The 26,265-nt window shown below is 41.1% G+C and overlaps 1 protein-coding gene across 1 annotated transcript in view; it reads right to left on the bottom strand.

The window, feature by feature from the left end:
* DLGAP1 (DLG associated protein 1) overlaps positions 1 to 26,265 on the bottom strand; it is a 423,051-nt gene that overhangs the window by 84,993 nt on the left and 311,793 nt on the right. Inside the window, exons 6-7 of the mRNA XM_086740672.1 lie at positions 17,286 to 17,463; positions 14,633 to 14,873 (exon numbers count right to left, since the gene is read on the bottom strand). Of these exons, the coding sequence (XP_086596798.1) occupies positions 14,633 to 14,873; positions 17,286 to 17,463 (419 nt within the window). The remainder of the gene's footprint in view (positions 1 to 14,632; positions 14,874 to 17,285; positions 17,464 to 26,265) is intronic.

The following is a 26,265-nucleotide window of genomic DNA, read 5'->3' as shown; positions in this document are numbered from 1 at the left end:
GCAAGGAACTCAGGGCTTGGAGTACAGCTTTCTCATTGTTACCTAATTCAAGGAGAGATAGTACTGGTAAGATGAAATAAGAATGCTGAGAAGATACAAAAGACTCATTAACACAAACAAGGAATAGGCTATGAAGTCTGATGAGAATGGGGATTGCCTTTAATATTACTGAGTGCAGTGAAGTAGCAAGAATGAGATTGTGACAGGGTGGCATTGCTGGCCCATGGGCTAACTGCTGAGTCAGAGGAACCATCAGCCCAGCTATACGAGTTTCTCAGTGGAAAACTTCTCATTGCTTCTCCTTTCCAAAAATCAGAAACAGTTACATAATTATTCAAATTAGCAGCAAGAAACAGAATCAAGGGAAAAGGAAACAAAAGCAAGAAGCTATGAAAAGGGACAGCTTGTCTGAAAGATAATTATATACAGTTAAAAAGAGTCAGGAAAAAAAAGCACTGTGTTTAGTATGCCTCTAGATTAGCAATGCTACTTCCTTAAATGCAGTCTGCTCTGCTAGTTCTCCTCATTTCTTTTATGCTGCAAACATGAGGATTTTATAGCTCATGACTGGGTGGCTGATCCTTGCTGCAATATTACAAGCCACCCATATCCAGTCTGCTGAGATGGCCTCACTGTAATTCTAACTGCTAAAACAATCACTAATTAAAACATAAAAAGGAAAAGAAGGAAAATCTGATTGACTAATAATGGCCCAGAAAAATCTCTGAAGTTGTCAGAGCTGTAACACTGTCCTCTCTTTGCTTCCTGCAGCCTCTCATGTAACCCATTCCCTTTCTTCAGCCAGGAATGGCACTCGTCTGCTGGAACTGCCCAGTTTGTCCAACAGCAGATTTGACTGTGAATGCACAGAGTTCCCTTTCCTGCTAACCGCAAGGGTGCAACCAGGAGAAATCAGAAAATGAAGATATGGGTAAAATTGAGAGGAAATGACTGTTACGGCCATGATTGATTAATATGCATGTGCCCAGCAGGGGGAGTTGCAGACCAGTAACATTACGATCCAATAATGTCTTTGGCAGACGTAAAATACTACTTTAATGGATATGATTCCAGAAAAAGTAGCTGTACTTAAGAGATGGCTGTAGAGGTGGAAATACAGTTAAAGGCCTTGAGATAACAACAGCTCAAGCTATCTATGTGCCATAACTGATGGGCAAAGGGCATCTGGGACACTGTCTGGGAGTTCTTCCCTAGAAAAGCCTTTATTTATTCTGTACATACTAGTGGCAAATACTTCTATGTCACGTAATTTTTAGGTATTCTAATTTGCATCTTTAAGACACAGGCAGATTAGCAGCACATCTTTAGAGTTTGTCTCAGAATATATAGTTAATGCACTACTGGATGGTAGTCCCTTAATGTTTGTGAAAATGCCAATCGCATGCTGTTGGTTCAAGAAAAAGTCTGTTGTTTAACTGTTTGCTGGAGGTGTTGCTGGCTGACAAACTAAAAGACATCTGCATTTTTCATAGGCAGGAAAAAGTGAAAGATAAAAATTCATGTGATTAAGATAAGCATGGAGACATTATGGTTTTTCTCCAAAGCAGTATTATGGAATGGTTGGAGAGCCATTTTCTGTAAAAATCAGAGTAAATGGCCTAGGAAAAAATGGTGACTGACATGAGCATCATGAGGTCGTCAGATATAGTTTATTAAACAGCAGTTTTTATTGACTAAATGAAATAACCCATTAGCTTCAACTCGTCCCAAACAAATCTTCATTAACTAACCACTTCTGCCAAGCATGGCAAACAGCTCAGGCTTGATTATTGTGGGGAGTCACCAGGGACTGAGCCAGAGAAATCACAGTGCAAATATAAGTCTAGAAGAAGAGATGCCAGTTGCCTTCAACATCAGCCAAGTATTAAAATATGGATTCAGGGGAGATAAAATCGGAAATCTGCAGTGAGAGTAAAGGTGATTCGAAGTGCATGAAATTTGAAGTTCTTTAGAAAAACACATTTTAAGCAGAAAAACTGATAAGTATCAGCAAAGCAGCTAAATGGAATGGATAGAAAGCTGACTGGTAGATGACTTGTGCATCAGGAGCACGTAAAGCATTTGCAGGCCTCATTCTACAAAATTATTTAATTGACTTTACCAACTTCTGCGATATGAGCTTCTTTTCACTTCAGTTAATTTGAGAAATACAACATTTCCCCCCAATTTGCTGAAAAAACACAACTTCATGACTTACTGCATTTTGAGGAAGTTGTATGCTAATTTGGATTTTGCAAAATTTCTGCAAACTGCCCCAGTAGAAACAAAGATACCCACTTCTTTCTGCTATATTATCAAAAAGTAAGCATGCACCAGTTTTATTTTACAAGTGAAATATTTTTCATAACGATATGAATGAGCTAGATATTGCTGACAGCTTGAATTAATAATTTCTCTGGCCTTCTTTGTCTCTCCTAAGAAGCATAATGTCATGCTCCAATAACAATAATAGATTTTTCAGGATAAAAAAATCAGATGTAAAAGATGATGCCAGATGATGCCAATGCAGCCAGTGCACGCCAGTATCAGAAGCTGACAATGCCTCAAGCCTCAAAAAAGTTAATATCACATTGAAAGTGAGAAAAAGAAAAGTGGTTTTGAAATGGGAAGCCTGGACCAAGCCAGTGTGCCTAATCCTGCACCCATGATTAATGTCACAGGTCCTGAATGACTACAGTGACGTTGTTCGATAACCATACTGTTTATTTTTGGAGATTAGTGATAGTAATTGGCAACATCATGCAATTACACAGGTTCTGGCTTGGGATAAAAAGACATTCTTCCATGTGCTTCTGCATAGGCTTTGTCCAGAATGCCACCCTAAAAGAGTCCCTGCCTCCTCTCCACGCATGCTGGAGAGGCAGCTGGCTGAAGATGGAGTAAAGCTTCCTCTCCCCATCAACAGTAGCTGGAAAAGTTATTTTTTTGCCAGTTCTTCAAAGGTGACACAAAGGACATGCATATACGAAACTCAATGTGTCTAGGAGGAGAAAACACAGATGGTTTGCAGGAAGTGCACATGGTTTCAGTGCAAATAGAAATAATCTCTTTAATGGAATATGTGAGTTTTGCAATGGGTGGTCTTTTTTATCATCGTTTAGCACATGTATAAGAAATATGGTGGCAGTGGTCAATTCACAACATGATGTTACGGACAACAGATGCAAGGTGCCCAGGATTCCTCCATCTCATTCTGATGAGCATAATCTCCTTGCTAATTGTGGGTGTGGACAGAAAGATATAGATGCCCCTTCTGTCTCTTCCATTTATGAATGTGACAGAAACAATATTGACATTGGGTAAAAATCAGTTTTTCATGTGCTGCAAATTTGTCTACTACTACAGCATAGTGCAAGTATAAATATTTACCTCACTGACATTTCCCAGGATCTCATCTTTTGTAGCAGCATAACAGAAAAAACCCACAGCATTTGAAAAGATTGCCCAGAAAGTATGTTTTGCAAATCACTTCTATAATATTGCCTAGGATCTGGTTGCACGACTTAAGCTTTTGACAGAAAAAGGACTAGAAACGCTTACATTTGTATCTTTTAAAAAATACAATAAACTGGATTCCAACAGATTAATGCTCCTCACAAAGACACTTTTGGTTGTAAAGGCACCTGCAGTGAAACAGAGGAGCCAGACGTTCCTATGACATCAAGCATATGGAAATTATGAGCTGATTCTATGATGCTGGCAGCTAAGGACACTCAGCACCTTTAACAATTAGACCCTCAATGAGCAAAGTTTGCAGCTTAACAGACTACTCTAATCTGCAATGTTGTACTTAAAATATTAAAAAATGTAACTGCAAAACATATAGGGGAACAAGTTACCGTTCACTTGATGAAATTCCAGCGCTGCTGCTGTGGTCCCATAAATTCCCACAGCTATTTAAGCTAATTCTATCCAGTGCCTACTCTCACCTGTCATGTTCATTATTTTCCATTCCCTAGTTTTGCCAGCCTTTTGAATGCCATAAAGGGATTCTGGATGCCATTAATTTGATGACCATCTCATATCCTTCTATATCGCCTGCCTGCAGGGGAACTGGAGACTCGTAACAACCAGAAAATGTTCTAAAATAAGTTTCAAAAACTGGCTACACTGGGAGACCAAACAGCATCAATAAAACGTGCTGGATAGCACACCTTCTCAACCTGGTCTACAGACCAAGTCATATGTTATGAAGGAATCAAAAGAAGACAAAGCATTTTGGAAAAACTCAGATTAAAAGCTCTATGCATCTATTTCTCACATTCAGCAATTCACACAGGGAAAGGTCTTACTGATTCTACATTCTATTGAAACAAATGATTTTTGAAGGGTAGGATACATTCCTGTTTCATGAAACTATTCTGGGCCCACTTTGCTACTCAGCATAATTTTCTTCCTTGTCCTTTTCCCTCCCATTTTGTCATGTCTTCTCACCATTTTTTCTTAACCATCAAACTCTTTGCCCTTCAATAAAAAGAGGTATGCTGAACTAGGAAAAAAGTATAATATTAAGAGTAAAAACTGCTTTAACTCCTACTTATTTACAGATCTATATTTTCTCCACTGGTGCATGTCGCCGGCAGGGTGGGCTATTATACTTTGTTAAATAAAAAAACCCATCCACATGCTTTCATGCTCAGTACTCCTTCACCTCACAGATATTACTCAACCATCCCACCCCAGCTCACAGGACGTAAGTCTTTGTACTCAGCATGAGTCTTCTCAACTAACTTAGTTGTACATCCTCTCCATATATTTACATTCTCAATAAGCACTGACAGAAACAGGAAAAGGCTCTCAGGACCGCAGCACATATCTGAAGCCCAGACAGGGGGTGACTGGGAAGGTAAAACAGATTATGGGAGAGTGTTCTCATCCATAATGCCATGTGTAATCTGTGGAAGCACGTGACACCAGAACAGAGGTTGATGTGCTGCAGGCTGTGGAGTTGACATAGACAAGGACTGCCCTGCAGGTAGCTGATGTGAAGTTAAACACAACTGCCCATTTACACAAAATGACACGCTACGCTTTTGGGCAAACGTGAAGCAGCTTTTTGGCTGTGGATAAAGTCCTAGAGGAAGATTGGGGAAGGGTGAATGTTGGTACTGGAAATCTTAACTAACAACTTCTTGCCCTTATTTGTCTCTCTCTTTCTGAAAAGAGAAAATAATTTTGGCCTTAGCTGTGCATTAATCTCACTTTTAACATAATTTATCTTCCCCAGGGAAAGAGACAGCATAAAGCAATATGTATAGGGACAGAGCCAGCTCCCTTGAAGTATGTAACAAGACAATAATTGACTTCACCTAGATCAGAGCATGCAGCCTTGCAAACCACACTATCAGAGCTTCCAACACAGGCACAGTACTTCTCCTCACCCCATCTCCATCTCTCTGAATACCTTCTTCCCCAACTTCCTCCTCTTTTTTTTTTTTTTTAAAGAAGCAAATGGTAAAACATCACATAAAATTTCAGGGAACAGTGTGAGATACGACAGCGTAAGGCCATGGCACCAGGCAACAGCTAATTCTGTCACTTGGGTGTAAATTACCCTCCATGAAAAATGGAAGATTTTTCTCAGGACTTTCTGAGGCAGGCAGTTTTGGGCTAGTAGTTCACGCATAGGTTGGGTTTTATTCATAGTTTGTTTATTTTTGGTCTACTAAGACCCTGGCTTTTTTTCCACCACAGATGTACATCATTTTATTTGACTCTTAGCAAAGTTCAGGAGAAGAGAGTTAAAAGAAATTGAGAGCAAGGAATTACAAAATAGAAATAGCCTGCTTTGTTTAAACAAAGCATCTGTCAGCATTTATTTCGTTATACTATTACAATGTTCTGACTTCCATCTAAATCTTCCCAGAGGGATACAGATCTACTTTTTCCTTTAGCTAAAGATAGAATTAATTTGAAAAATCATTCCAGCAAGAAGAATGGTTATCAAGGCACCATCGCCTTGACTGTGCAGAGACAAAAAGTAGGCGTCTTTCTCAACAGAACAAGCAAGAGATCTGTCACAGTACAGGGTTTTATGAAATTATGTATTGGTTTTGTTTTTTTTTTTCCTCCTCCGATAGCTTAGCTCAAATCCTTGATCAGAGCAACTAGGAATTGTTCTGCTCAGATGGCTTACCGCATTTTAAGTGGAATGCAATTTAGCGCTCTCCCATCTGACTAAAGCCAAACTCAGTAAGGGAAAACAATTTCCAAAGACCAACACATCCATTTCCCCCTTGAGAGGCCAGACAAAGGTTGCAGCGTTAGAACAGATTACCAGCATCTGCTTACAGTGTGCCTTTGATAAAAGGGACTATTAGACTGTAATGGCAGCTAGACTGTGCCTCTTTGCAAAATAACATTAGGCGTTTTCCAGATCCCAGTATTTCAGTTGCGTTGCGCTTGGTTATTGAGCATTCTAAGAAGCAGTGCAGTAAGATCAGTGTAATAGCAAGAAATAAAAAGAGTAAATCACATCTCTGTGTATACTTCAGCGCTTCTGTAATTTTTTTTTAATGTACAGATTTCTTTGGTGCTGCATTTCCTTTGTGTTTATCTGTGATAATACTAAAGAAAAAAGGCAGTCTCTGTTTCAAAAAATGGTTAATAAGATACACATCCCATAGTCCACCCTAGTTTCAGAGAGCCAATTACTGTTAGACTGTTGCATAAACACGTATTTAGGAAGCATGAAAATGTGTAATTACTTACTGGATCCAGTACCTAATGCATCATATCTGAGCTCTGAAATGGGAATTACTGACATGATGAAATATAATGGCTCCAAACGAACTGCTGTAGTAGAAGAGGAGCCCTGCAGAGCTGTACTCATTAAACCCACTTATTAGAAAGTCTTACTTAGTTTTTTTAAAATCCAAAATCACTCAGTCACTTTAAAAAGCCCATGATCACCAAATATCTTGTCTGTAACCTCTTGGAATATGCTATGGCTCAAGAGAGCTTTGTAATTATTATATCTGAGGACAACCAAAATATCCAGGTTTTTCTTAAAGGAGTGACATGGCATTTACTGCAGGTGGGTGGTAACATTTTGCAGAAGATTGGCCAGTAGCACATAATAAAAAGAACAACCTGAGTTATTTTTATATACTAGATGTATTAATTAAGAATAGCCCCTTCAGGAAAGAGGCCTAAGTCTTGCTTCCCAAAAGACAACTGTATTTAAAAGCAACCACATCTGTCTATTTTAGGAAAATGGCAGGAATTATTACTGACAATGTGATCACATTATATAAATTGGAGCATGTCTTCAGCTTACTGATTCAGCTCATTTCTGTCAATGCCACCGCAAAAACATTGCATTGGAAATAAGCCAGAACAAAGAAAAGATTCAGGTCTTTGTTGTATTTCTCCATAAAGTGAAAATTGAATTATTTGCCCTTCATTTGTTACCAGCATCTCAGCTAAGGGACAATGTATCCTTAATGCTCAGAGTTCTCTTGTTTTAGACCACTGATCAGTTCCCAATAACAATACTTTGGGTAAAGGTTATACTATCCTCCCAGAACATGTAAGTGGAAATAAACTGTGGGTTTATTTTATATGCTGCAGCACATTCTACCCATTAGTTTGTGATTAAGCTGCCACTGCTACGGGAAACCTGCTTCCTTGCAATGTAATTCCAGGCATATTTCAAAGTGGGTTGGTTCCTACTCCTGCTTGCACGTCAGAAAACATTGTCCCCAAAAACACAGATACACAAGGCTTCCAAGTCAGAGCTGTTGAAGTCACATCAGCCTGGTCCTGCGCCTGAGCTCACTGTTAGGACACTAAACTGCTGCCTCTACCTGAGGTAGACCTGTCAGCCAGCCCAAGCTTGACGGCACAAGGTAGACTTGCCTTGCAGCAATGAGCAGAAGAGATGTGGTTGATTTAGCCACTGCTTCTTGGATTGTGGCAAAATCACTGAGGTTACGTGTTTGTTTATAGGCTTGGAAAACTTAATTCTCAGTTAATGAGACCTGAGGCGTGCACTGCTCAGTCAACACAGCAATCCTCAAATTACTATTTTGCTTGTAATACTCTCCTGTACATTTGTTACAGTAAATCAAGTAGTATTTTGTCTCAGCTAGGCACTGGACATCCAGGTGCTTTAATATACTCAGACAAGCATGGCTGCAGGCTCCATCAGGGGTACTCACACAAAGTACCTCCACATCAGCAGGAGTGGGGTGCCCAACTGTGGGACCACTGCGTTAAGTACTCTGAGGGTCCCCATCTACCGGGGGCTCTGGATACTCCTACAACAATCTCCATACAGTGATGCATTTGATAACACACATGCCTTGTCTGAAGCAAAAACATAGCTCAAATCCAAACATAATCTGTAGTCCTGCAGGGAGAACTATGTAAGTCTGATCACCTGAAACAATTTTGTGCTGCCACTAGATGAACAATCTCCTTAAAATGTCTTTCTTAAGAGACCTTTTCATTGAATGATATAGATTTCTGTTAAAGATCTCCTTCTCCTGCAAAAATAATGTCTTTTCCTGTTTAATTTGAGACTGTTAAATGTAGAGGTCTGGTTGCCATCCTATTCCCAGCATCAGAAAAGGTCTGCAGGGTCTCAGAGCGCAGCAGGCTGAATGGCAGTCAGCAGCATGTCCTTGCGCTGAGGACTGCTGACTGCATGCCAGGCAGTCTTTGTCAAAGCACAGCCAGCAGTTGGAGGGCAATGGAGTGCTGGTGAGACCATATCTTGAGTCTATCCCCACAGTGGCACTCCCCGGTAAGAGAGAGACATGGACACTGACAGAGCTAGGGTGGCGTGAGTGTGATGTACCTACCAATTTTCAGCCAAGGTAAGACCAACATGTTCCTTCAAGACACTTTAAGGTCATAGTATTGAATAATTAAGATCTTTCTCATATTCTTGCCTCACTGACAGCTTTAGCCTGAAAGTTTAGAAGCATATTAAGTAAATGAAGACTAAGAATAGTCAGCAAAGATGGAATTCCAAATGGTATTACAGGTCTTTAATTTCCTGCATTTGAAATGCATTTATAACTTTGGAGATCCCTTTTAACTCCTCTAAGCTTTAAGTTTTCAGAGGCGTAAAAAATTTATAGGCCACACCCTACAAAACAAAGTTCTTCTCTCATCCTTTCTCTTTAGGAAGGTCTGAGCTTTTGCTGTGCCCTTATGCTCAGCAAGCCGCCTCGACCCTTACTTGAAATTGCAAGGACTGAGCACTTTCCTCAAGTGCTGTGAGGGGAAGCGGAGTTCTCATCAAGAAACCAAAATCACCAAGTTCCAGGGTGAATGCTGCAGGTTGTCTCTCTCCGGATCTGGGCACTGTCTCAGATAGGACCAAACAGTTTAAATTCAACATCCTTAATCACACAGAGAAAAGAGGCAGAACCAGGGAGGATGATGAAAAATTGATGTAATACATTCCACTACCTGACATTGCTTAAATTGTGAACCAGCTGCAACTACTAGGTATTCTTAAAATAGGGGCCTGTGTAATATTTATTCCAGTAATCCCTCTCTTTCAGGCCACAAAGTTCCATGCGTCTTCAGGACATACAGACTTTACCTTCAAAAGGTAAAATGGAATTTATCAAACTTATTTCAATTCCTGTTCTCAATTGGCACAGAGTTACACCAGAAGTAAACCAATCTGGTGCAACTTGTCAAATGTTTGGGTATAACCAGCCTTTCCATGGCTGACTCTTTCCCATGGCTCAGTCCTTCTCCTTCACAGGCACTTACCATCAGAGCAATTTCCATGAGTGACTTGCATCATCCTTCAAGTCAGTCAGAAATGTTCCAGCAAGAGTTCTGTTCTCAGTTTCTCTCATTAAAAACTTCCACTGGCTTCACTAAACATGGGGTTTTTTTTTTTTGGTGTGATGTGGAGCTTAGCATTCATAAAGCTGACTTCTGGGATAGACAAGATAAAACTTGCTCTAGCTACAGTCAGATGCCTCTGAAATTGGAAACAGTGTTCTCCTCCAAGGTCAGCTCCTCATTAGTAAAGGAAAACATTTTAAAGTGCTGGTTTAAGCAATTTGATAGCAGATCCAAAGGCAGATTGCATTTCGGGATTACTCAAGGAAACAGAGGAAATGAACCATTTAAATTCTTTGTCAAACAGTTTTCTACACTCTTCAAATCTATTTTAAGGTTCAACATCTGCATAAAGGTATTTTCTTCAGACCTTCTGTGGAAATATCTTAATTTTTGGTACCAACCCCAACTTCAAATAAAATTTGAAATCCTAATTCCTTGTTTCCTTTTGGACTGAACAGTCCCTGAAATGACAGCTCTGAGGAGTCCAAAAGAGCTTGGACACAGCTGGCATACAGTCAGTCACAGCTTCCTTCTCCACAGGATTTGGTTTTATTTTTGAATTCTGCCTGGCACAAGTCAATTTTTAAAGTTGTTTGCCTTGAGTTCTTTTTTTTTTTTTTTAATTGGCTAGGCAGCCCCTTAGAGATTTTCCACAAAATACCTGACCCCTCTTGGTCAGATGTTCCAAGGAAAGGAAGGAAAACAGCTTGCTCAGCTGAAGCACCGTAATTAGCGTACACTGTGATAAATCTCAGTCCTTCTCTAACCTGCTGGCTACACAGCATGATTTCCTTGGGATTTTTGTTTGTTTTGCTTTTTAGCAGAAGTGTAATATTACTGAGAATCACCAGATGGCATTGCTGCAGATAACTTGGATATTTCTGTTTACCTGACAGTACGGAGGATAGATACTGAGAAAATACTTATTGCAATGTAGTGCAGAGTTTTTCCTGATGCTACTGCTTTAGCTCTGTTACAGAGATGTCATTTTCAAATTAAACTTATCCAACCTCAATTATACACTTGCATCATGTGCTAATGCCTGAGCCCTCACAATGTCATAAGGTTTCTTTGCAGCGAAGGATTGTGCACGGCTGCACAGGCATGGTTTAGAAACACAGGCACAAGAAATGTGGGTGGAAGATGCTCTTTAGACTGCATCAAAATTTCTTTGCTTCTTAATTACTGTATTCTTTAAGCTCATTGAAATGATTTATAGACTTAAACTTGTTAAAAGGCTACCTATTCAGTGACTGAATCTGTTGGCTGAAGAGTTTCAGCTACAATGGTTGCATCTGCAAATAACCTGGCATCGAATTATGTAATAACTCACACCTCATTAAGCTCCTCTGAAGAGACCAAATGACATGGGTGGTAATTTTTAGTGCAGGCTATGGTGTCTAACATATGCCAGCACTTCAGAGCTGATGTAGCTCCCAGCCTGCACAGCCCTGCTCCCAAGGTCGGGCCCCGGCTGGTGCGGAGTGCAGCTGCCCCCGCGGCTCTGACTGATGCTGAGCGAGCAAATACGATGGTGAATGGACCTTTTCAACTGCTTAGCTTCTGAGGCATGATGAGTTGTCAATGTGGCACTTATTTGCCAAATGTCTCTTTTTCCATATATAGTAGTAAGATTGCATTTTCTCTTCTGCATTTCAAAATCCTTCATTTAAAAACAAGGATAAAAATCTATTTCATATACAAAACTTCTTCGTGAATGAAGTACTCGCCTCCCAGATACGTGCAGAAACTTCACTTTGGTGAGATTAGGACTTTTTTCTCCACATACAATATAACATTTCATCCTGTTGGTGACAATAGGTCCTTGCCTATGGCCCCACTTTCACACTCAGGCTCAGTTTCAGCCAGATGCCGTCACCCCGCAGCGCTGCTGTGATAGCACTGAGACCAGCGCAGGCTGCAGGGGCCACCAGTTGGGCAGTCACCCGTAGCTGAGCTCTGTGCCACAGCAAGCGCATTAGCACCGGATTTATAGTCAGATTGAGTGCATCCTCAGGAACTGAACAGCTACACCAGCAGAGATGTATTCCTAACTTCAGAGCTAAATCTCCAACACTATGTGGCAAAAGGAAATTAAAACGTGAGGCTGCAACCACCATAGAATAGGCTAACAGGCAGAGGTAAGTGTGATTTTTGTCCATAGTGCTTGCTTAATATTTTTATCCAGATGCCCTGAAAAGCTGTGTGCCATTGCTCTGGAGGAATAATTTTGAAGCCAGCGGACAGGCAGCTTTCTTGTCTTTTCCATCATCATCAAGCTGACATTTTCCTGAGCTTCTAGCAGTCAAAGAAATTCCCAATATCAGTGTATGATCACAGCTTTGTGCATTAGCAAATGAAAAGCCAGGTCCCTGAGAGAATTGCTAATGGTGATGAAAGGAGCCTTCCTTGGTTGAACAGGCAAAGTGCGTTCTTGGGGCAGGAGGACAGCTCTCTCATTTGGGGATGTTAAATCCGTAGTTTAGATCATAACCGCCCTTATGTCTCCCAGAAACCATTTGAAACACCATAAGTCCGAGTTATTGTTCTCCTCTCTTCACATTTGCCTAGCTGTTGTGTCATTTCCCATTTTACTGAAGAAGATATTAACAGAAACCATCCACGATACCTTTCATATTATTTCTCTTCTGTGGGCCAGCCAGAGGAAACAGCAAGGTAGTCAATATAGATGCTTTTGGATGGAATTAATTCAGCTCTAATCCCATTAAAAGGATAGCTGTATCTAAGTCAAGTAGTAAAAAGAGACAAGTTGTCTGAAATGCTACCAGTGCAAGGGATGGGCTTTTGGGAGCCCAAGAATTAAAAAATGAGAAAGAAAACTCAGTAAAATTCCCACAGCAGAAAATGGATATTTGCAGCAGTCTTAAAATGCCTCTGTGGATGTCCAAAGAGAGGGCTGCAAATCATTCCTTTCTCTGCATTTTAAGGGGCTGACTACAGAAGCAGTAAGCTAAGACACTCACTGGACTACATTTTTCAATAACATAGCCTTGTTCATATGATTTTTTAAGTCAGCTACCCAGAGAAGAGACCGGACTTCTGTTTGTGGTTGTACTACAAAAAAGGGGCATAAACCAACAGTCAGTTTACAGTAAAGATTTTCCTCTTTTGGGTTTTCCAGTGTTTTTGTCTGATGTTTCTGTCAGCCAACCTTCTTCATTTATACACCATCATCCCCAAACACAGGCACCATTTTTCTATGTGAAGAAACAATCTCTTATATAAAGATAAAATAAAACCCAGTTATTCTCTTTTGGAGTACAGTTACTTTTATACAGGAAAAGTGTTAACAAAACCATTCTCAAAGAACTGAAAAATGACTCTGGGATACCCAAGGTGATCTAATAAAGGCAAACGCACACTGAAAAATCCCATCCTTCAGATTTTGCCTCAGAATACATTTGATACAAGTTAATAACATACATACCTTATGCAAATCCTGTCTTTGTGGTGTGGTGCAAACCCTGCATGCATGCAAGAACTACTTTTATAGCAGAAATGTTGTCACGTGAATATTTTTCTTAGGGGTTAATGATTTGGATGTGAATTGTTCTGCAGCATTTCTTGAAAATGCTTTGATGTTTGTGATGTACCGCCAACGTATTTCCAACAGTATTTAAACTTATTACTTCTAGAAAAATCATGAATTAAGCAGAACATTTTTCGTAAAAGGATTGAAAGTGTCCTTTGATGACATAAAACAATTGACAAGCGGCTTTAAAAAAGACTGGAGTGAGAGATAAGGAACTTACAAGGTATAAACAACTGCACCTGTGAGATAACATGCAAAAAGGCAAAGGTTTAAAGTACAGAAAACAGAAATTAAAGAACTGGGAAAGGAGATAGTGGATACAGTGAAATACTTATAATAGTCAATATTAGTCATGAATATGAATAGTACATGAATAGTAAATGAAGCTTGTGTAAAGCAGTGGAACGGATGCAGAGGAGTCAAAAGAAAGGGACCCTCTCTCATCCTCCCACAGGGAAGAGCACACATGTGTAATGGTTCCTGCCTCTTGCTTTCCTGAATGAGAGACACAGATCTGAGTTTTGGTTTCAGACTTGCTTTTTCTTTCCCTTAAGCACTAATATGGGTGACAGAATCTGGAATTCATCATAGTTATTTCCAACAGAAAAGCAACCTCAAACATTAAAAGGAAGGTTTGTAAGTCTCATATTTAGACCAAAACCTCTCTCTCTTGCAAGGCTTGAGTAGTTTAAACTGCAGAAGGATGTGCCCATACATGTTTTGACCTGCAGACCTTTTCTTCCCTTCTTCATTCTCACCTCTGAGATATGGCCTAGAGAGCTGTAACAGTCTCTCTGAGACATTAAACAACACATTCAATAACTTTTAACTTTTAGAAAAGACAATGATCACCTCATCGTTGTAGAAAAACTCAGCACAGGGACCCTCCTCTGCTGGTAAGAGTCATCAGAGCTGCTAACCAACTCAGAGTCTTGTTCAGCCTTGCCAAATTGTGATCACTTTCTTGAGGAGAAGAGTGAGAGGAGACATGACCTTGGACTTCCCCTCTATGTGCCTTCAGCCCAGAATAAATTAGCTTGGACGTAGGAGGCACCACGACTGCATCAGCCTTGATCTGAGTGTAGCTTTAGGCTGATTAGTCTGTCCAGCTCCTTGGTGAAACAGACTCCCTTATGGGCTTGGTGGCTGACACAGAAGAGCTCGTTATCAATCTGATGGAGCTGCACAGAACGGTACCTTCCCTTTCTGCCACCCTTCTGGATTTCCCTTTTTGTTACTCACCCGTACTGCTCTGGATGGTCCTCACCGTGGTGGTTGTACGCGGAGGAGATGAGGACCGCAGCGATATGCACTCGTCGTCCTGGGAGCAGCCCTTCTCAATGGCTCTGACGTAGCTGTGGCTCCTCATGCGGAAGCAGCCTGGCATGGGCAGATCCAGCGCCTCCACTGCCTGAGACTCGAGTTCACTGAACACTGACTCGCAGACGGATTCGAACTGACCATTCACCTCCATCTCACTCACCTAGAGGCAAAGACCGGGTAGGTTCAGTACATCCCATACACCAGCCTACCCAGTACAAACACTCACAAGCTACAGTGGCACAACGGCCAACATCTGTTAGAAGATTCCTTCAAATGTGAAAAACAGGTGAATGGTACATAAAATTGTTAGGGGAAAAAATAATGTACAACACGGGAGACAGGCTTTAGGCAGATTCAGCACAGTTTCGGATCTTGGTTCCTGCCAAGATTGGTGGAACGGCTGGACTTGATGATCTTGGAGGTCTCTTCCAACCTTAAGATTCTATGATCCTATGATTCTTATGGAGATGGGAGTCCTCATAGTCCTGGTTTCTCTCACCCTGGGCCCACACCAGAGGTTGAACCTATGGCCATTATGATCATTATATTGTAAAACAAAAATCACTCTTTCTTTAGGGGGGTGAGAAAAAAAAAAGGTCAATTTAACCCCACTATGCAATCAATGCAACCCACAGGCAATCACAGTGATAAACCTGAGGGACTGGAAACCTCGAGAGTAGAAGTGGTAACAATTGGGAAGGGGACGCTAATAAGGGAACCAGCTTTGCTGCAGGGGAAAAATATTTGTATAACTACATGTCTGGGGTGACTTTTTTGGCTGAGATCGAGAGATGCAAGGGAATTCTTAGACCCTTTGTGGAGCAGACACTAGGTGGTGACAAAGACTTGCACTCACACAGGCTAAAGAACATTCAAAAGCTTGTGTCCTTGCTGCAGATCTTACAAACCTGGAAACCATTTACCTCGGCTTAATTAGTAATGGATGTTCATGTTTCTAAACTGAGAGTAGAGCCCTGAGCTTGGCATTAAAGCACAATAATTATCACTGTAGGAAACATGCACATGGAAACCATCACTTGAGAAAGAAGGTAAGACTGTGTTAAAGTGGTGGAAAAAAACATTAGAAATTCTTTTCCAGGATGTATTTTACTCAGGAAAACACGCTAAGTATTTGTACACAAAATGAAAAGGGACACCTCAAAGAGCAGAACATATTTTTTCAAAGCGAAACTGCTTAAAAGACTATGGAAGAGTAGTGGATAGTACCTCATAAAGAACAATCCTAGAATGGTGGAGAATAGCCATATCCCCAAATAAATATCTCTGAATTAATGCCTTTTTAAAAAAAATCCCAACTTCTTCATATTGGCAAATAACACTCATTCTTTGGCAGACAGCTTTGTACAAGTGTAGGTGCCCAGCTAAATAAGTAACTTAACCTAACATTCATATAGTTGGCTCTGAGAGCTGAATTTCTGTGCTGTTTCCTCCTAAACACATCCTGACTCTCTTTCTAGAGCATCAGCCCATACTCTACGCAAAAAGTCTCACTATAAAATACACAGGTGAATACTCTGAGGTTGCAATGCTCAGATATGGAATACTGCAAAAATTCAAACTACAGCTCCATTCAGCACATGTATTTCTTATGGTGACAGCTGAAGTCCTGGCTTGAATGATACCATTGCCTTGACATGCAAATAATATCTGGCACTACAAATCCTGCCCTGCTGCACCTTCAGGCTAGTGTAAAAAAATTCTTTTATCTAAGGGATTTATCCAAATGATCCACTTAAGCAAATAAGCCAAAAATCATACCAAGGAGCTATGGGATTTAGTAGATGAACTAACGACCCACTGCGCTGTGGAGCACTGGCACTTTCGCATTTCTTTCAGATCTGTTCCTGACCAATTCAACTGTACAAGCTAGTTGTATGCAAGGACAGGTTATTTTATGACGCTAAAACTCATAAACTGAATGTGTCACAGTGGCCTTTATTTTTTTTCTAGTTTAGAATGAGCATGATTTTAGGGTAATAATACCTTTGCACTTAATATATATATACTACAACATTTGTACTACACAGGTGAAAAGTTCAGAGGTGCATGGGGTATGTATACAATGTATAAATGCTATGTATACAATAGCATAAAGAAAGCTTTAAAAATTCTAATAAAATACTAATAAAATTGTGAAATACAAAATGCTATGGACTTAATTTTCCTTTAGCGTCTCACTCAGCATGTGAACGTGTTTTATTTTTGGAGGTATTAAAAAAAATTTATTTCAGGTACTAAGCACGAGATCCTTAAGAGAACTTTGTTTAAAGACACTGTTGAAAAGCATCTGCTTTTGGAAAAGAAAAATAAAAAATTGGACTGCTCCTTCTACCGAATTGCATGTTGTGTCACTCATCCATTTGCAAAGGGCAGGTTATGGCATTATAAAATGTTACCCTCTCAAAAATGCTGTTTTCTTAAAAACACTTTGAAAATGTGTGGCATGCAAAAGCCTGATTCCACTTAAAGCAAAATCAAGTTTGTTCTATTCCAAGGCCAGTGTCCAGCATGGCAACTGCTCTCCGGGCTGATGCGGGTGTGTGTCACCCACCTGACTGATGGTGCTCATGGCTCTCATGTAGCTCTCATTGCGTGAGCGGAACTTGGGGGACGTCAGCAGCCCCGCAGGGTCCAGGCTGTCCAGGCTCCTGTTGATGGAGACTTCACTCACTGCCCTCAGGTAACTGTGGCTCCGGATCTGAAGCTTTGGCGAGTGTTCACTGGATATCCTGGGAGGTTTGGGAAAAAAGAAAAATAAAAGAAAATAGATATTTAATCAAACTTGATTGATCTCTCAGGAGTGGGGTAAAGAAAGGAGAGGCTGAATAATAAGACTGGCTGCATGATCCTAAACATCAGCTGAACATCCACTTCTTGAAATGAAAGTTGTAGGAACTGTAGGGGCTCTATTCCTCTAAAGGGTTGCTCCGCTGTGAAAACCTTGTGCTGACCAGACCTGCTGGTGCTTTGACTCTCTCATCCACGTATGTATCCGTGTCATGTGGCTGCTTTTCGTGGAGCTTTAAGGGTATATAGGCAAACAGGGTAGGCAGATCACACAAAACATGCAAATGCACTCATAGTACATCTTAACTTGGGAAACCATCCCAAGAACTTAGGGCACCTGGTAAGGTTTGATGTGCTTTAAATTTTATTTTATTCCTGGCTTAAGCTGGAAGTTGAGAAAATGTAGGCTAGGGAAGTAGCTTTACATGACTTCATGTCAAATTAGAAGTTTGAAAATCACAGTTGTATTTCTGAAGTTATTCCCCAACTTGCCAATGACAAGTGACAGATGAGATGGACAAGTAATCAGAAACAACCAAAAAAAACCCTGTAGGTAATGTGCACAAACTGCAGCACTCCTGCCATGTGTGCTTAGAGTCAGCTAGCAAAGGTTATAACATGTAGCTACCATCTTCCACCTGTGAGACGTTTTATCCTCTGAAAATGCCGGCTAAGTGATGTCTTCACAATCTGAGGCATCCTATAAAGATGTGAGTCTCAAATAGTGATCCATGTCATACCTTCTACACAATACAATTCATTCTGGGGATATTTCTTTTTAAACAATTAATCAATGGATAAAGTATTGAAAGGGTGATTCTTCAATATCTTTATCTGGAATATATTTAATATATTCCAAGTATTACAAACTAAAAAAAAATTAAAATATTAACTAAATTTTCCATGTTTAAATGTAAAGCTCAGATGGATGTTTGCAGGTCTATGAAAGAAAAATCTGTAACCTAATTACAGACTTAATCTTTGTCCCCTAGTCTTTAGAAACACACACACAGCTGACATGAAAGAAGAGAACCCATTTTATGCCTAATTCCTCAAGCATTTGCAGATATCTTGTATTCAAGTAGCTACCGATGGTAATTAGTATGAGCAATTTCCCAGTGGCATGCACAATTCTGGTAATTGTCAACATATTTTAGGAGGACAATTCCATTGTGTAATCGCACACCTAAGTAGTTCAGAAACTGTGTCTGTTTCTGAACGGTACAATAGCGTAATAAAATCTAGGTCATCTCTACAACACCGTATTCTCTGTCTGCTAATTACCTGCCTAATAAAGATACGTAAACTTACGCTAATTACTTAATATTCCTGTCACAAGATGAAGATAAAGCCTTTTTCACTGTGTGTACGGTGCAATACTCACAGCAGCCATATTCATAATGCTTTGACTCCTTATGCCATTTGATTTCACTTGACAAAGGTAGAAAGATTTTTAGACATCATAATTAGTGGTGTTCCAAACTCAAAAAAGCAAAGAGAAAATGATGAAAAAGAGACTGTTACTAGTGGTTAGCTACAACATTTTGATAACTAACACTAATCATAGAACTCTAGGGAAAAAAATTCTTGTCTGTTGTTTGTTAAAAAAGAAAGACATAAAAAACTAAAAAAGATTAAATAGAATAAACAATTCAACAGACATTTTTTCAGATGCATGTGAGCTATTTCACCACCCTGCAGATCTGTAAACTGATGAGCATGAAATGCATTTCTTAAATTAATTCAAAATGCATTTTATGAATATGTTGTGAACAGTTTGCTGCCAATATGTGACATGCAAAATTCAAATATGCTTGATTAGATGCCAGTTACACAAATATGTCACCTGGGGCTTTCACAGTTCACTGATTAGCTGAGCTCACAAGAAGATTGCAGCACATCACCAAACTCAGCGCACAGATATTGCCAGACAGAAGTTTGCAAGTGCTAAGGCAGGTGCCCTTTGAAGATTGGAACCAATGTGACAAGATGCAGGTACCCATAGCAGCAAGATTTTGCTGTGGCAGCCAGAATATATGTCAGATCAGATACTCCAAGTGTTATGGAAAGCCACAACAAAAGGTACAGAAATTAATTTTCTGTATGCATTAGTGTTGCCCAACAACATTTTCCCAACTCTGCTTGAAACAAGGGCATCCATCCATGAGAGTAAATGTTTTCCTGTTGTTTCAGATGCTGAGGGTCAGCACAGTTGCCTTCTTTTTCTGACTAGTTTTGTTCCTGACTATACAACTGGCCAGTCTGGCACGCATCTAGAACCATATTTTACAGGTGGCCACTTATCTTAGCCTGCGCATACCTCCCATCTGTTGTATAAAACAGACTAGGATACTGGCAGCTGTCGAAGGAGATGGCTCTTCGCTTACTGATCGCTGCAATCACTGTTTCACTAGATGTAGTGATGGAAAAAAAAAAAAAAAGAAGAAAAAGGATTTTAAAGCATAGACAAAAACATCTGAAGTTTTCTATTTATAATCATTACTACTGCTTTTATAGCTGTGTAATAAATTGCCACTATATTCTATAGTACACTTCAATGAACAACTGGAAATTTCACAAACATTCAATTCAGGAATAAATCTGGCTATATGACAGGGGAAGATCTGAATATCTGATTTATTTTCTCTGAGTTACTATTATTAGTAACCTGTACACGAATAAATTCTTTTCTTCCTTAAGGGTTCAACTCCGTATTCTATTTATCTTGCATTACCTAAACTTCTGTTTGTGTCATCATAATTTGCACAACTAAGTATGACAGACAAGGGACTGAGACTTTGGGGACAGCTTTTTGGCCAATACAAAATGGTCTGTTAGCTCCACTCACTCCATTGTATATACTAATTGGCAGAAGAAGGATGTGAATTATTAAAGATCTTGAACGAGCTCCTCAAGCACCCTGCATCATTTCTGTGCTGCAGTGCCTGCCGGTGTGACACGGGACAAGCACTGAAGCGTAGTTCTGAACTCAGAGCCCTTTCAGAGGGGTTCATACACAGCTCATCCTTACTGTTATGGTAAAAGAGAGATTTTGCCTGGGATGCTTCTAGTCCCTTCGGATACACGATGTGATGATGCTGGTTGAAGCAGCATTCAGGGAGCTAGGAGCAGGTGTGGAGGGGCAGGCGCTCTTTGGGGCTGGGCTGTCCCCTAAGGCAACACGCTGTGTTCACAGGTGGCAGGTCCCCAAACTGACTGCACTGTCCCTTTTCCCCATACTGCTGCCCTTGCCCCAGATCTCACCCCAGAGGCGGGAAGCACAGCCACAACGGTAACACGCCGATAGCGCATGGAGCGGGAGGAGTAGCACTGCTGGACATGCTTCCCAAGAACCACAGTAAGAGACACCAGGAGAAGATGAGGGCTTTGGGTTTGTGTCACAATGCTGTCTGCCGTTGTGGGTGTCCCACAGGGATTGACCAGAAAAGGAGCCAGCCCTGTGCTGAGGTGTGTGGAAATGCAGTCTGCCAAGTCCCAGCAGAGAAAGAAAGGCTCCCCTGGGTAAAGGAAGGCAAATGCTGCTGATACACACTGTGCCTCAGGGAAAATCGAGGCTTCATGCCTGTGAGGGCAAAATGCTACCAAAAGCCCATGAGGGGCTCTGACAAGCAGGAGAGTGTTCATTTAAGCAGAAAAAGTGTTTTAGCAAAGCATGTAAACCAGAAAGTTGTGTAGGTGTGTAAAGGAAATCTTTAAGCTACCTTTGCACATTTCAGACATACCGAAGCTGATTCTCCTGTTTTCATTCAAAGATAGAAATGAAAAGATCTAAAACGCACACACCTAATCATCCCTACCACTGTTGCAACATGCATGTTAATAAATACTTTTAACCAACTTTTGCCGATTGTTTGTATTTACAGTCTCAATTCAGATGGAAACACATTCTGGTCCCAAATTTTCTTAATTGATTATTTGCAGGGTAAGGAGTTGGTTAGCACAGGTAAGCACAGGAAGAGCAAGGCTTGGCTGATTTGCTCTGGTTTGTACAGGGAAGGCTGAGGCAGAGGCATGAAACAGTCTCAGCCTAGTGCCCGACTCGGATGATGGTCTAGCATGAATGAAGTGGGAAGGAAAGCTACACACTGTCTTTATATACTGCCTTGCCATTTCTGACTTGTATATGTTGGACAGAATTTAGTTCATTCAAAGATATATTAAAGGGTTTAAAAGGCAATATTAGCAGACTAAAAGTGAAATAGCTTTGAATATATACCTGGAAGAGGTCCTTTGCCTTCAAAATGGCTTTCAAATGCCAAAGAGAAGGTAGACAACAGAGATTGACAAGAACAGGCAAGTTCAGTGTCAAATATTTCCTTTTAATTTAGGAAAGCACAATGCACTCTGTTGCCTATGTGCTCTTTATGAAAAACGCTTTCATTTATTACATTTCTGAATGAAAAAAGGGAGAGACAAGACTGACAACGGCTGCTTTCTTTCCCCTTTAGGCCAGACACAATATAAAAAGGCAAAACAGTCCTAAGATGGTATTGTCTTCTGCAAGTTCAGCATTCAAATTCATAGCACAAAGCGCAGTGTTGTGCCAGATGGGTACTCTGCTATGCCAACAGAAAATGACAAAGCAGAATAAAGTGAAAGTCCAGAAACATGTCCCTAATACTTCTGTAAGCCAGCAAAGGAGTCTGCTAAAATTTGCCTTCAAACAAACAGAAAACCCACAACAATGCACCACACACAACCCAAAATCAAGAAAAAAATAAACCTAAAAACCATCACTATTGTTAAATACCCCACGTCTCATTTTTGTAGCCTACAATGGACAGCTTAGTTCCTCAGAGCTTAACCATCCTCGGCTGAACGCCCACCTCCGGTGCGGCTGGTGGCCACGCCCAGCGTACACTTCTGCGCTTAATTTTATTTACATCTTAGTGTTGCTAGCAGGTCGAACAATTCAGTGCAGCCTGACAGACGGCAAACACTGAAAGACATCAGGGAGGAACATGTACAGAACAAAGTCACTCAAGTGAATCTGTCTGGTCTCGGTCATGATACGGGTCACCAACCCGGGGTAATTTGATCATGTTGGCACCTATGTTCTGCTGCTATGTTGTGCAGTGAACACCAGTCTGTCATGCTACTGATGGAGAAAGAAGCAGCACATAGATGGTTTTGAGCATTCTTCCCCCTCACCAGGATTTTTCTGGATTTTTAAGATCTCCTTTTCTGTTTTTGTTTATAATCAAGTGAACCTCCTCATGGGGATTTCCTACCTTGAAGCTAAAAAAAAACCAATAAAACGTCTCTTTAAGCCCTTAGTGTGTTCCTAAAGAGCCAAGTGTGAGAAAGAAACATCTAAAAATTGGATACAGCCAGGAAAAGCTCATCTGCTGAAAAGCAATTCAACATTATCAGCACAAAAAATGACATCTGCTTTCTTTTGGGTTATAAAAGATTCCACTGATCAGACTACAAATCGTCCTCACTGCATGGACCAGCCAACACATACCACAAAGCTGCCTGGGACATGCCAACGTCACAGGGTTTGTCACAGGGTGAGAGGAGGCAGAAATTGAAGTATCATGTATTTGTCTCTCTGCCTGATTTTACAGATTCTGGTACAGCTGCAGAGGAAAGCACTTAAAAACAAAAAATCCAGAAGTCCACACAGCTTGGTTTCACGCAGCTCTCTAACATGTCTGTCTCCAGCTGTTGTGAGTTTTTTCAGTAAGCACATGGTGTCCTGCCAGACAGCTCCTGTTTGTTTGATAGAGGGCAGTAGGAACTGAATCAACATTTTTTAGTAGCAAATGTTTCTAAAAAGCCCAGTCCCTTTTAAAACTCTCCATGTGTGGCTACTGCCAGCTTCAGAATCAGCCATGAAACCACTTCTTTGCGGTTTTGTTACAAACCTGCTTCCCTCTCAAAGGACATGGGGTCGTTTTATTTCTTGTTGGGGTGTGGATGTGATGAGGTTGCATGACCATGTTTCAAGAGCATCTTTAGCCCTTAATAAGTCTTAAAATGTTGGCAAACAAAGCTGACTACTGCATAAAAATTCACACATTCGTTAAAACAAAGCTTTCCTTTTATTTCAAAGATCCTACCAGGTGCTGTGCACAATAAAAAATCCAGGATAATGAACTGAAGGAACCTCTCCATTGCATTGACATGCTGTGCCTTCTTCCTGCTTTCTAGATATGGCGAAAGAACAGAGTACAGCACAGGAAGGGCACATAATACCGTATGCAATTGCGTTGGTAAGAGAAGCAGATGGAAGATGATGCAGACAGACATTATACAATTCTCTTTAATCAGAAATCTGGTCTACATGCTTGTGCTGATTCCCATGTGGGTGTCTGTGTGTGGGGAATAGTTGTGAGTGCTCTTCTGTTCCACCCGAGAGAGTGAAAAAAAATGCTGAAGTGTAGAAACAGTTCAACCCAGATGAACCAGCCCAACCCAATGATACCAGGGTAAGCCATTTCTGTACAACACCACACAATTTTTGTTTACACTAGAAGAGAAATGCATCCTCTCTTGTCACACGTAGAGGGTAAGATACAACACTGTCGAGACTGCCCAGAGTCTCTGCCCCCACTTTTTTTTTTTTTACTTTTCTCCTTCTTAAATATGTTATCACAGCGGCATTATCAATGAACATTCTGTCACCAATTGACTCAGCCCTGGCCAGCGGTAGGGCCACTGTAGACCTAGCCAAACCTAGACCAAACGTGTGGTCTCTTGGCTCTTGCCAAGAGGCTCTTGCCTTTTGCAGCATGAGTCTCCTTTGGACTGGCAGGAATAATCCCAGGAACAAGTGCTGCTCACCGACAGAGAGAGACAAATGTATTTAAACTGAAAAAGCTCTTGCCTTGTATCAGGTATAGCACTGAGAACAAACACTGTGGGAAAGTCTGAGCAGGTCAGCCATGCCTGCAGCCCTGCCTGGCGCCCTTTGGCCCATGTTGGATTGAGGATGAATCCTTTGGTGTTCTCCCTATTAAAGACCTCCAGTGCTGCTTTGATGCACTCTCTCTTTGCCAGCACAAAAGTCAAACCCTCCTTCCTGCAGAAGGCACTCCTTCAGCTCCCCTTGGAGAGGCCAAACTCACCCATATAATCCCACATCGTGTTATGTTCTTGGTTACTTCAGTGGTTAGCAACCTCCTACACCACTAAGACACACACAAGTCTATGGGGCCAGATGGAATCCTCCCAAAGGTACTGAGAAAGCTGGTGGAAGTGCTCAACAAGACACTTCCCATCATTTATCAGAAGTCCTGGCTAACCAGGGAGGTCCCAGTTGATTGAAGGTTAGCAATGTGACACCTATCTACAAGAAGGGCTGGAAAGAGGATCCAGGAACTATAGGCCTGTCAGCCTGACCTCAGTGCTGGGGAATGCTATGGAGTAGATCATCTTGAGTGCCATCACATGGCATGTACGGGACAACCAAGTGATCAGGCTCAGTCAGCATGGGTTTATGAAAGACACGTCTGTATAAGGTTCAACAAGACTAAGTGCTGGGTCACAGCAGCCCCATGCAATGCTACAGGCCTGGGGAAGAGTGGCTGGAAAGCTGCCCAATGGAAAAGGACCCGGGGGTGTTGGTCAACAGCCGACTGAATATGAGCCAGCAGTGTGTGCAGGCAGCTGAGAAGGCCAAGAGCATCTTGACCTCTATCAGAAGAAATAGTGTGGCCAGCAGGAGTAGGGAAGTGATCATGCCCCTGTATTCGGCACTGGTGAGACCACACCTTGAATACCGTGTGCAGTTTTGGGTCCTTCAGTACAAGAAGGACGTTTTGTTGCTGGAGCACATCCAAAGAAGGGCAACAAAGCTGGTGAGGGGTCCAGAGAGCAAGTCTTATGAGGACTGGCTGAGTGAACCAGGGTTGCTTAGCCTGGAGAAAAGGAGGTTGAGGGAAGACCTTACCGCTCTTCACAAGTACCTGAAAGGAGGTTGTAGTGAGGTGGGTGTTGGTCTTTTCTCCCAAGTAAAAGAAATTCAATGAGAGGGAACAGCTTCAAGTTGCACCAGGGAAGGTTTAGATTGGATATTAGAAAAAATTTGTTCACTGATGTAAAGCATTGGAACAGGCTGCCCAGGGGAGTGGTTGAGTCACCATCCCGGGAGGTATTGAAAAGATGTGTAGATGTGGCGCTTAGGGACATGGTTTAGTGATGGACTTGGCATTGTTAGATTGATGGTTGGACTGATGATTTTAAAGGTCTTTTCCAACCTAAATAATTCTGTGACATCTTTCTCTTCTCTCCTCCACAGTCTGCTCAGATTAAACTCTTAGTAATTCAGGTATTTTGGTCTGTCAGCCAGCCACCTGAGAGCACGTTTTAGAGGGCAAGGTCTCGGAGAAGGAGGGAAGGAGGTGCCTTCAGGTCAGCTCAGGGACAGCTTTTGGTATTGGACATGGACTGTTCCATTGCTGCTTCTGTAATTGCTACTATTATCATAAGTGAGTCAAATCACGCTGTCATTTTCCTCCTCTCGTGTGTCTGGAAACACATTCAAAACATCCTCTCACACACCTGCAGATCTGCACTTCCTGCATATTCATGCTGAGAATTGACGTTTGAGTCTCAGTCTGTATTAATAGTATTACAGACTCCTACTCTCTATACTGACAGACAGCTTTTTTTTTTTTTAACCTCAGGGTATGTGGAATCAAGATATTCCCTGTTGCAGTCCTTGCACTATTCTACAAAAATCACAGTCTCCACAAGCTTGGACCTCACCTGCTTAA

This window comes from Chlamydotis macqueenii, chromosome 2 (genome assembly GCF_036417535.1).
Source record: "Chlamydotis macqueenii isolate bChlMac1 chromosome 2, bChlMac1.mat, whole genome shotgun sequence".
NCBI classification, from domain to species: domain Eukaryota; kingdom Metazoa; phylum Chordata; class Aves; order Otidiformes; family Otididae; genus Chlamydotis; species Chlamydotis macqueenii.
Note: the sequence above shows the minus strand (reverse complement) of the source record. Positions and strands in the feature narration are given on the sequence as shown.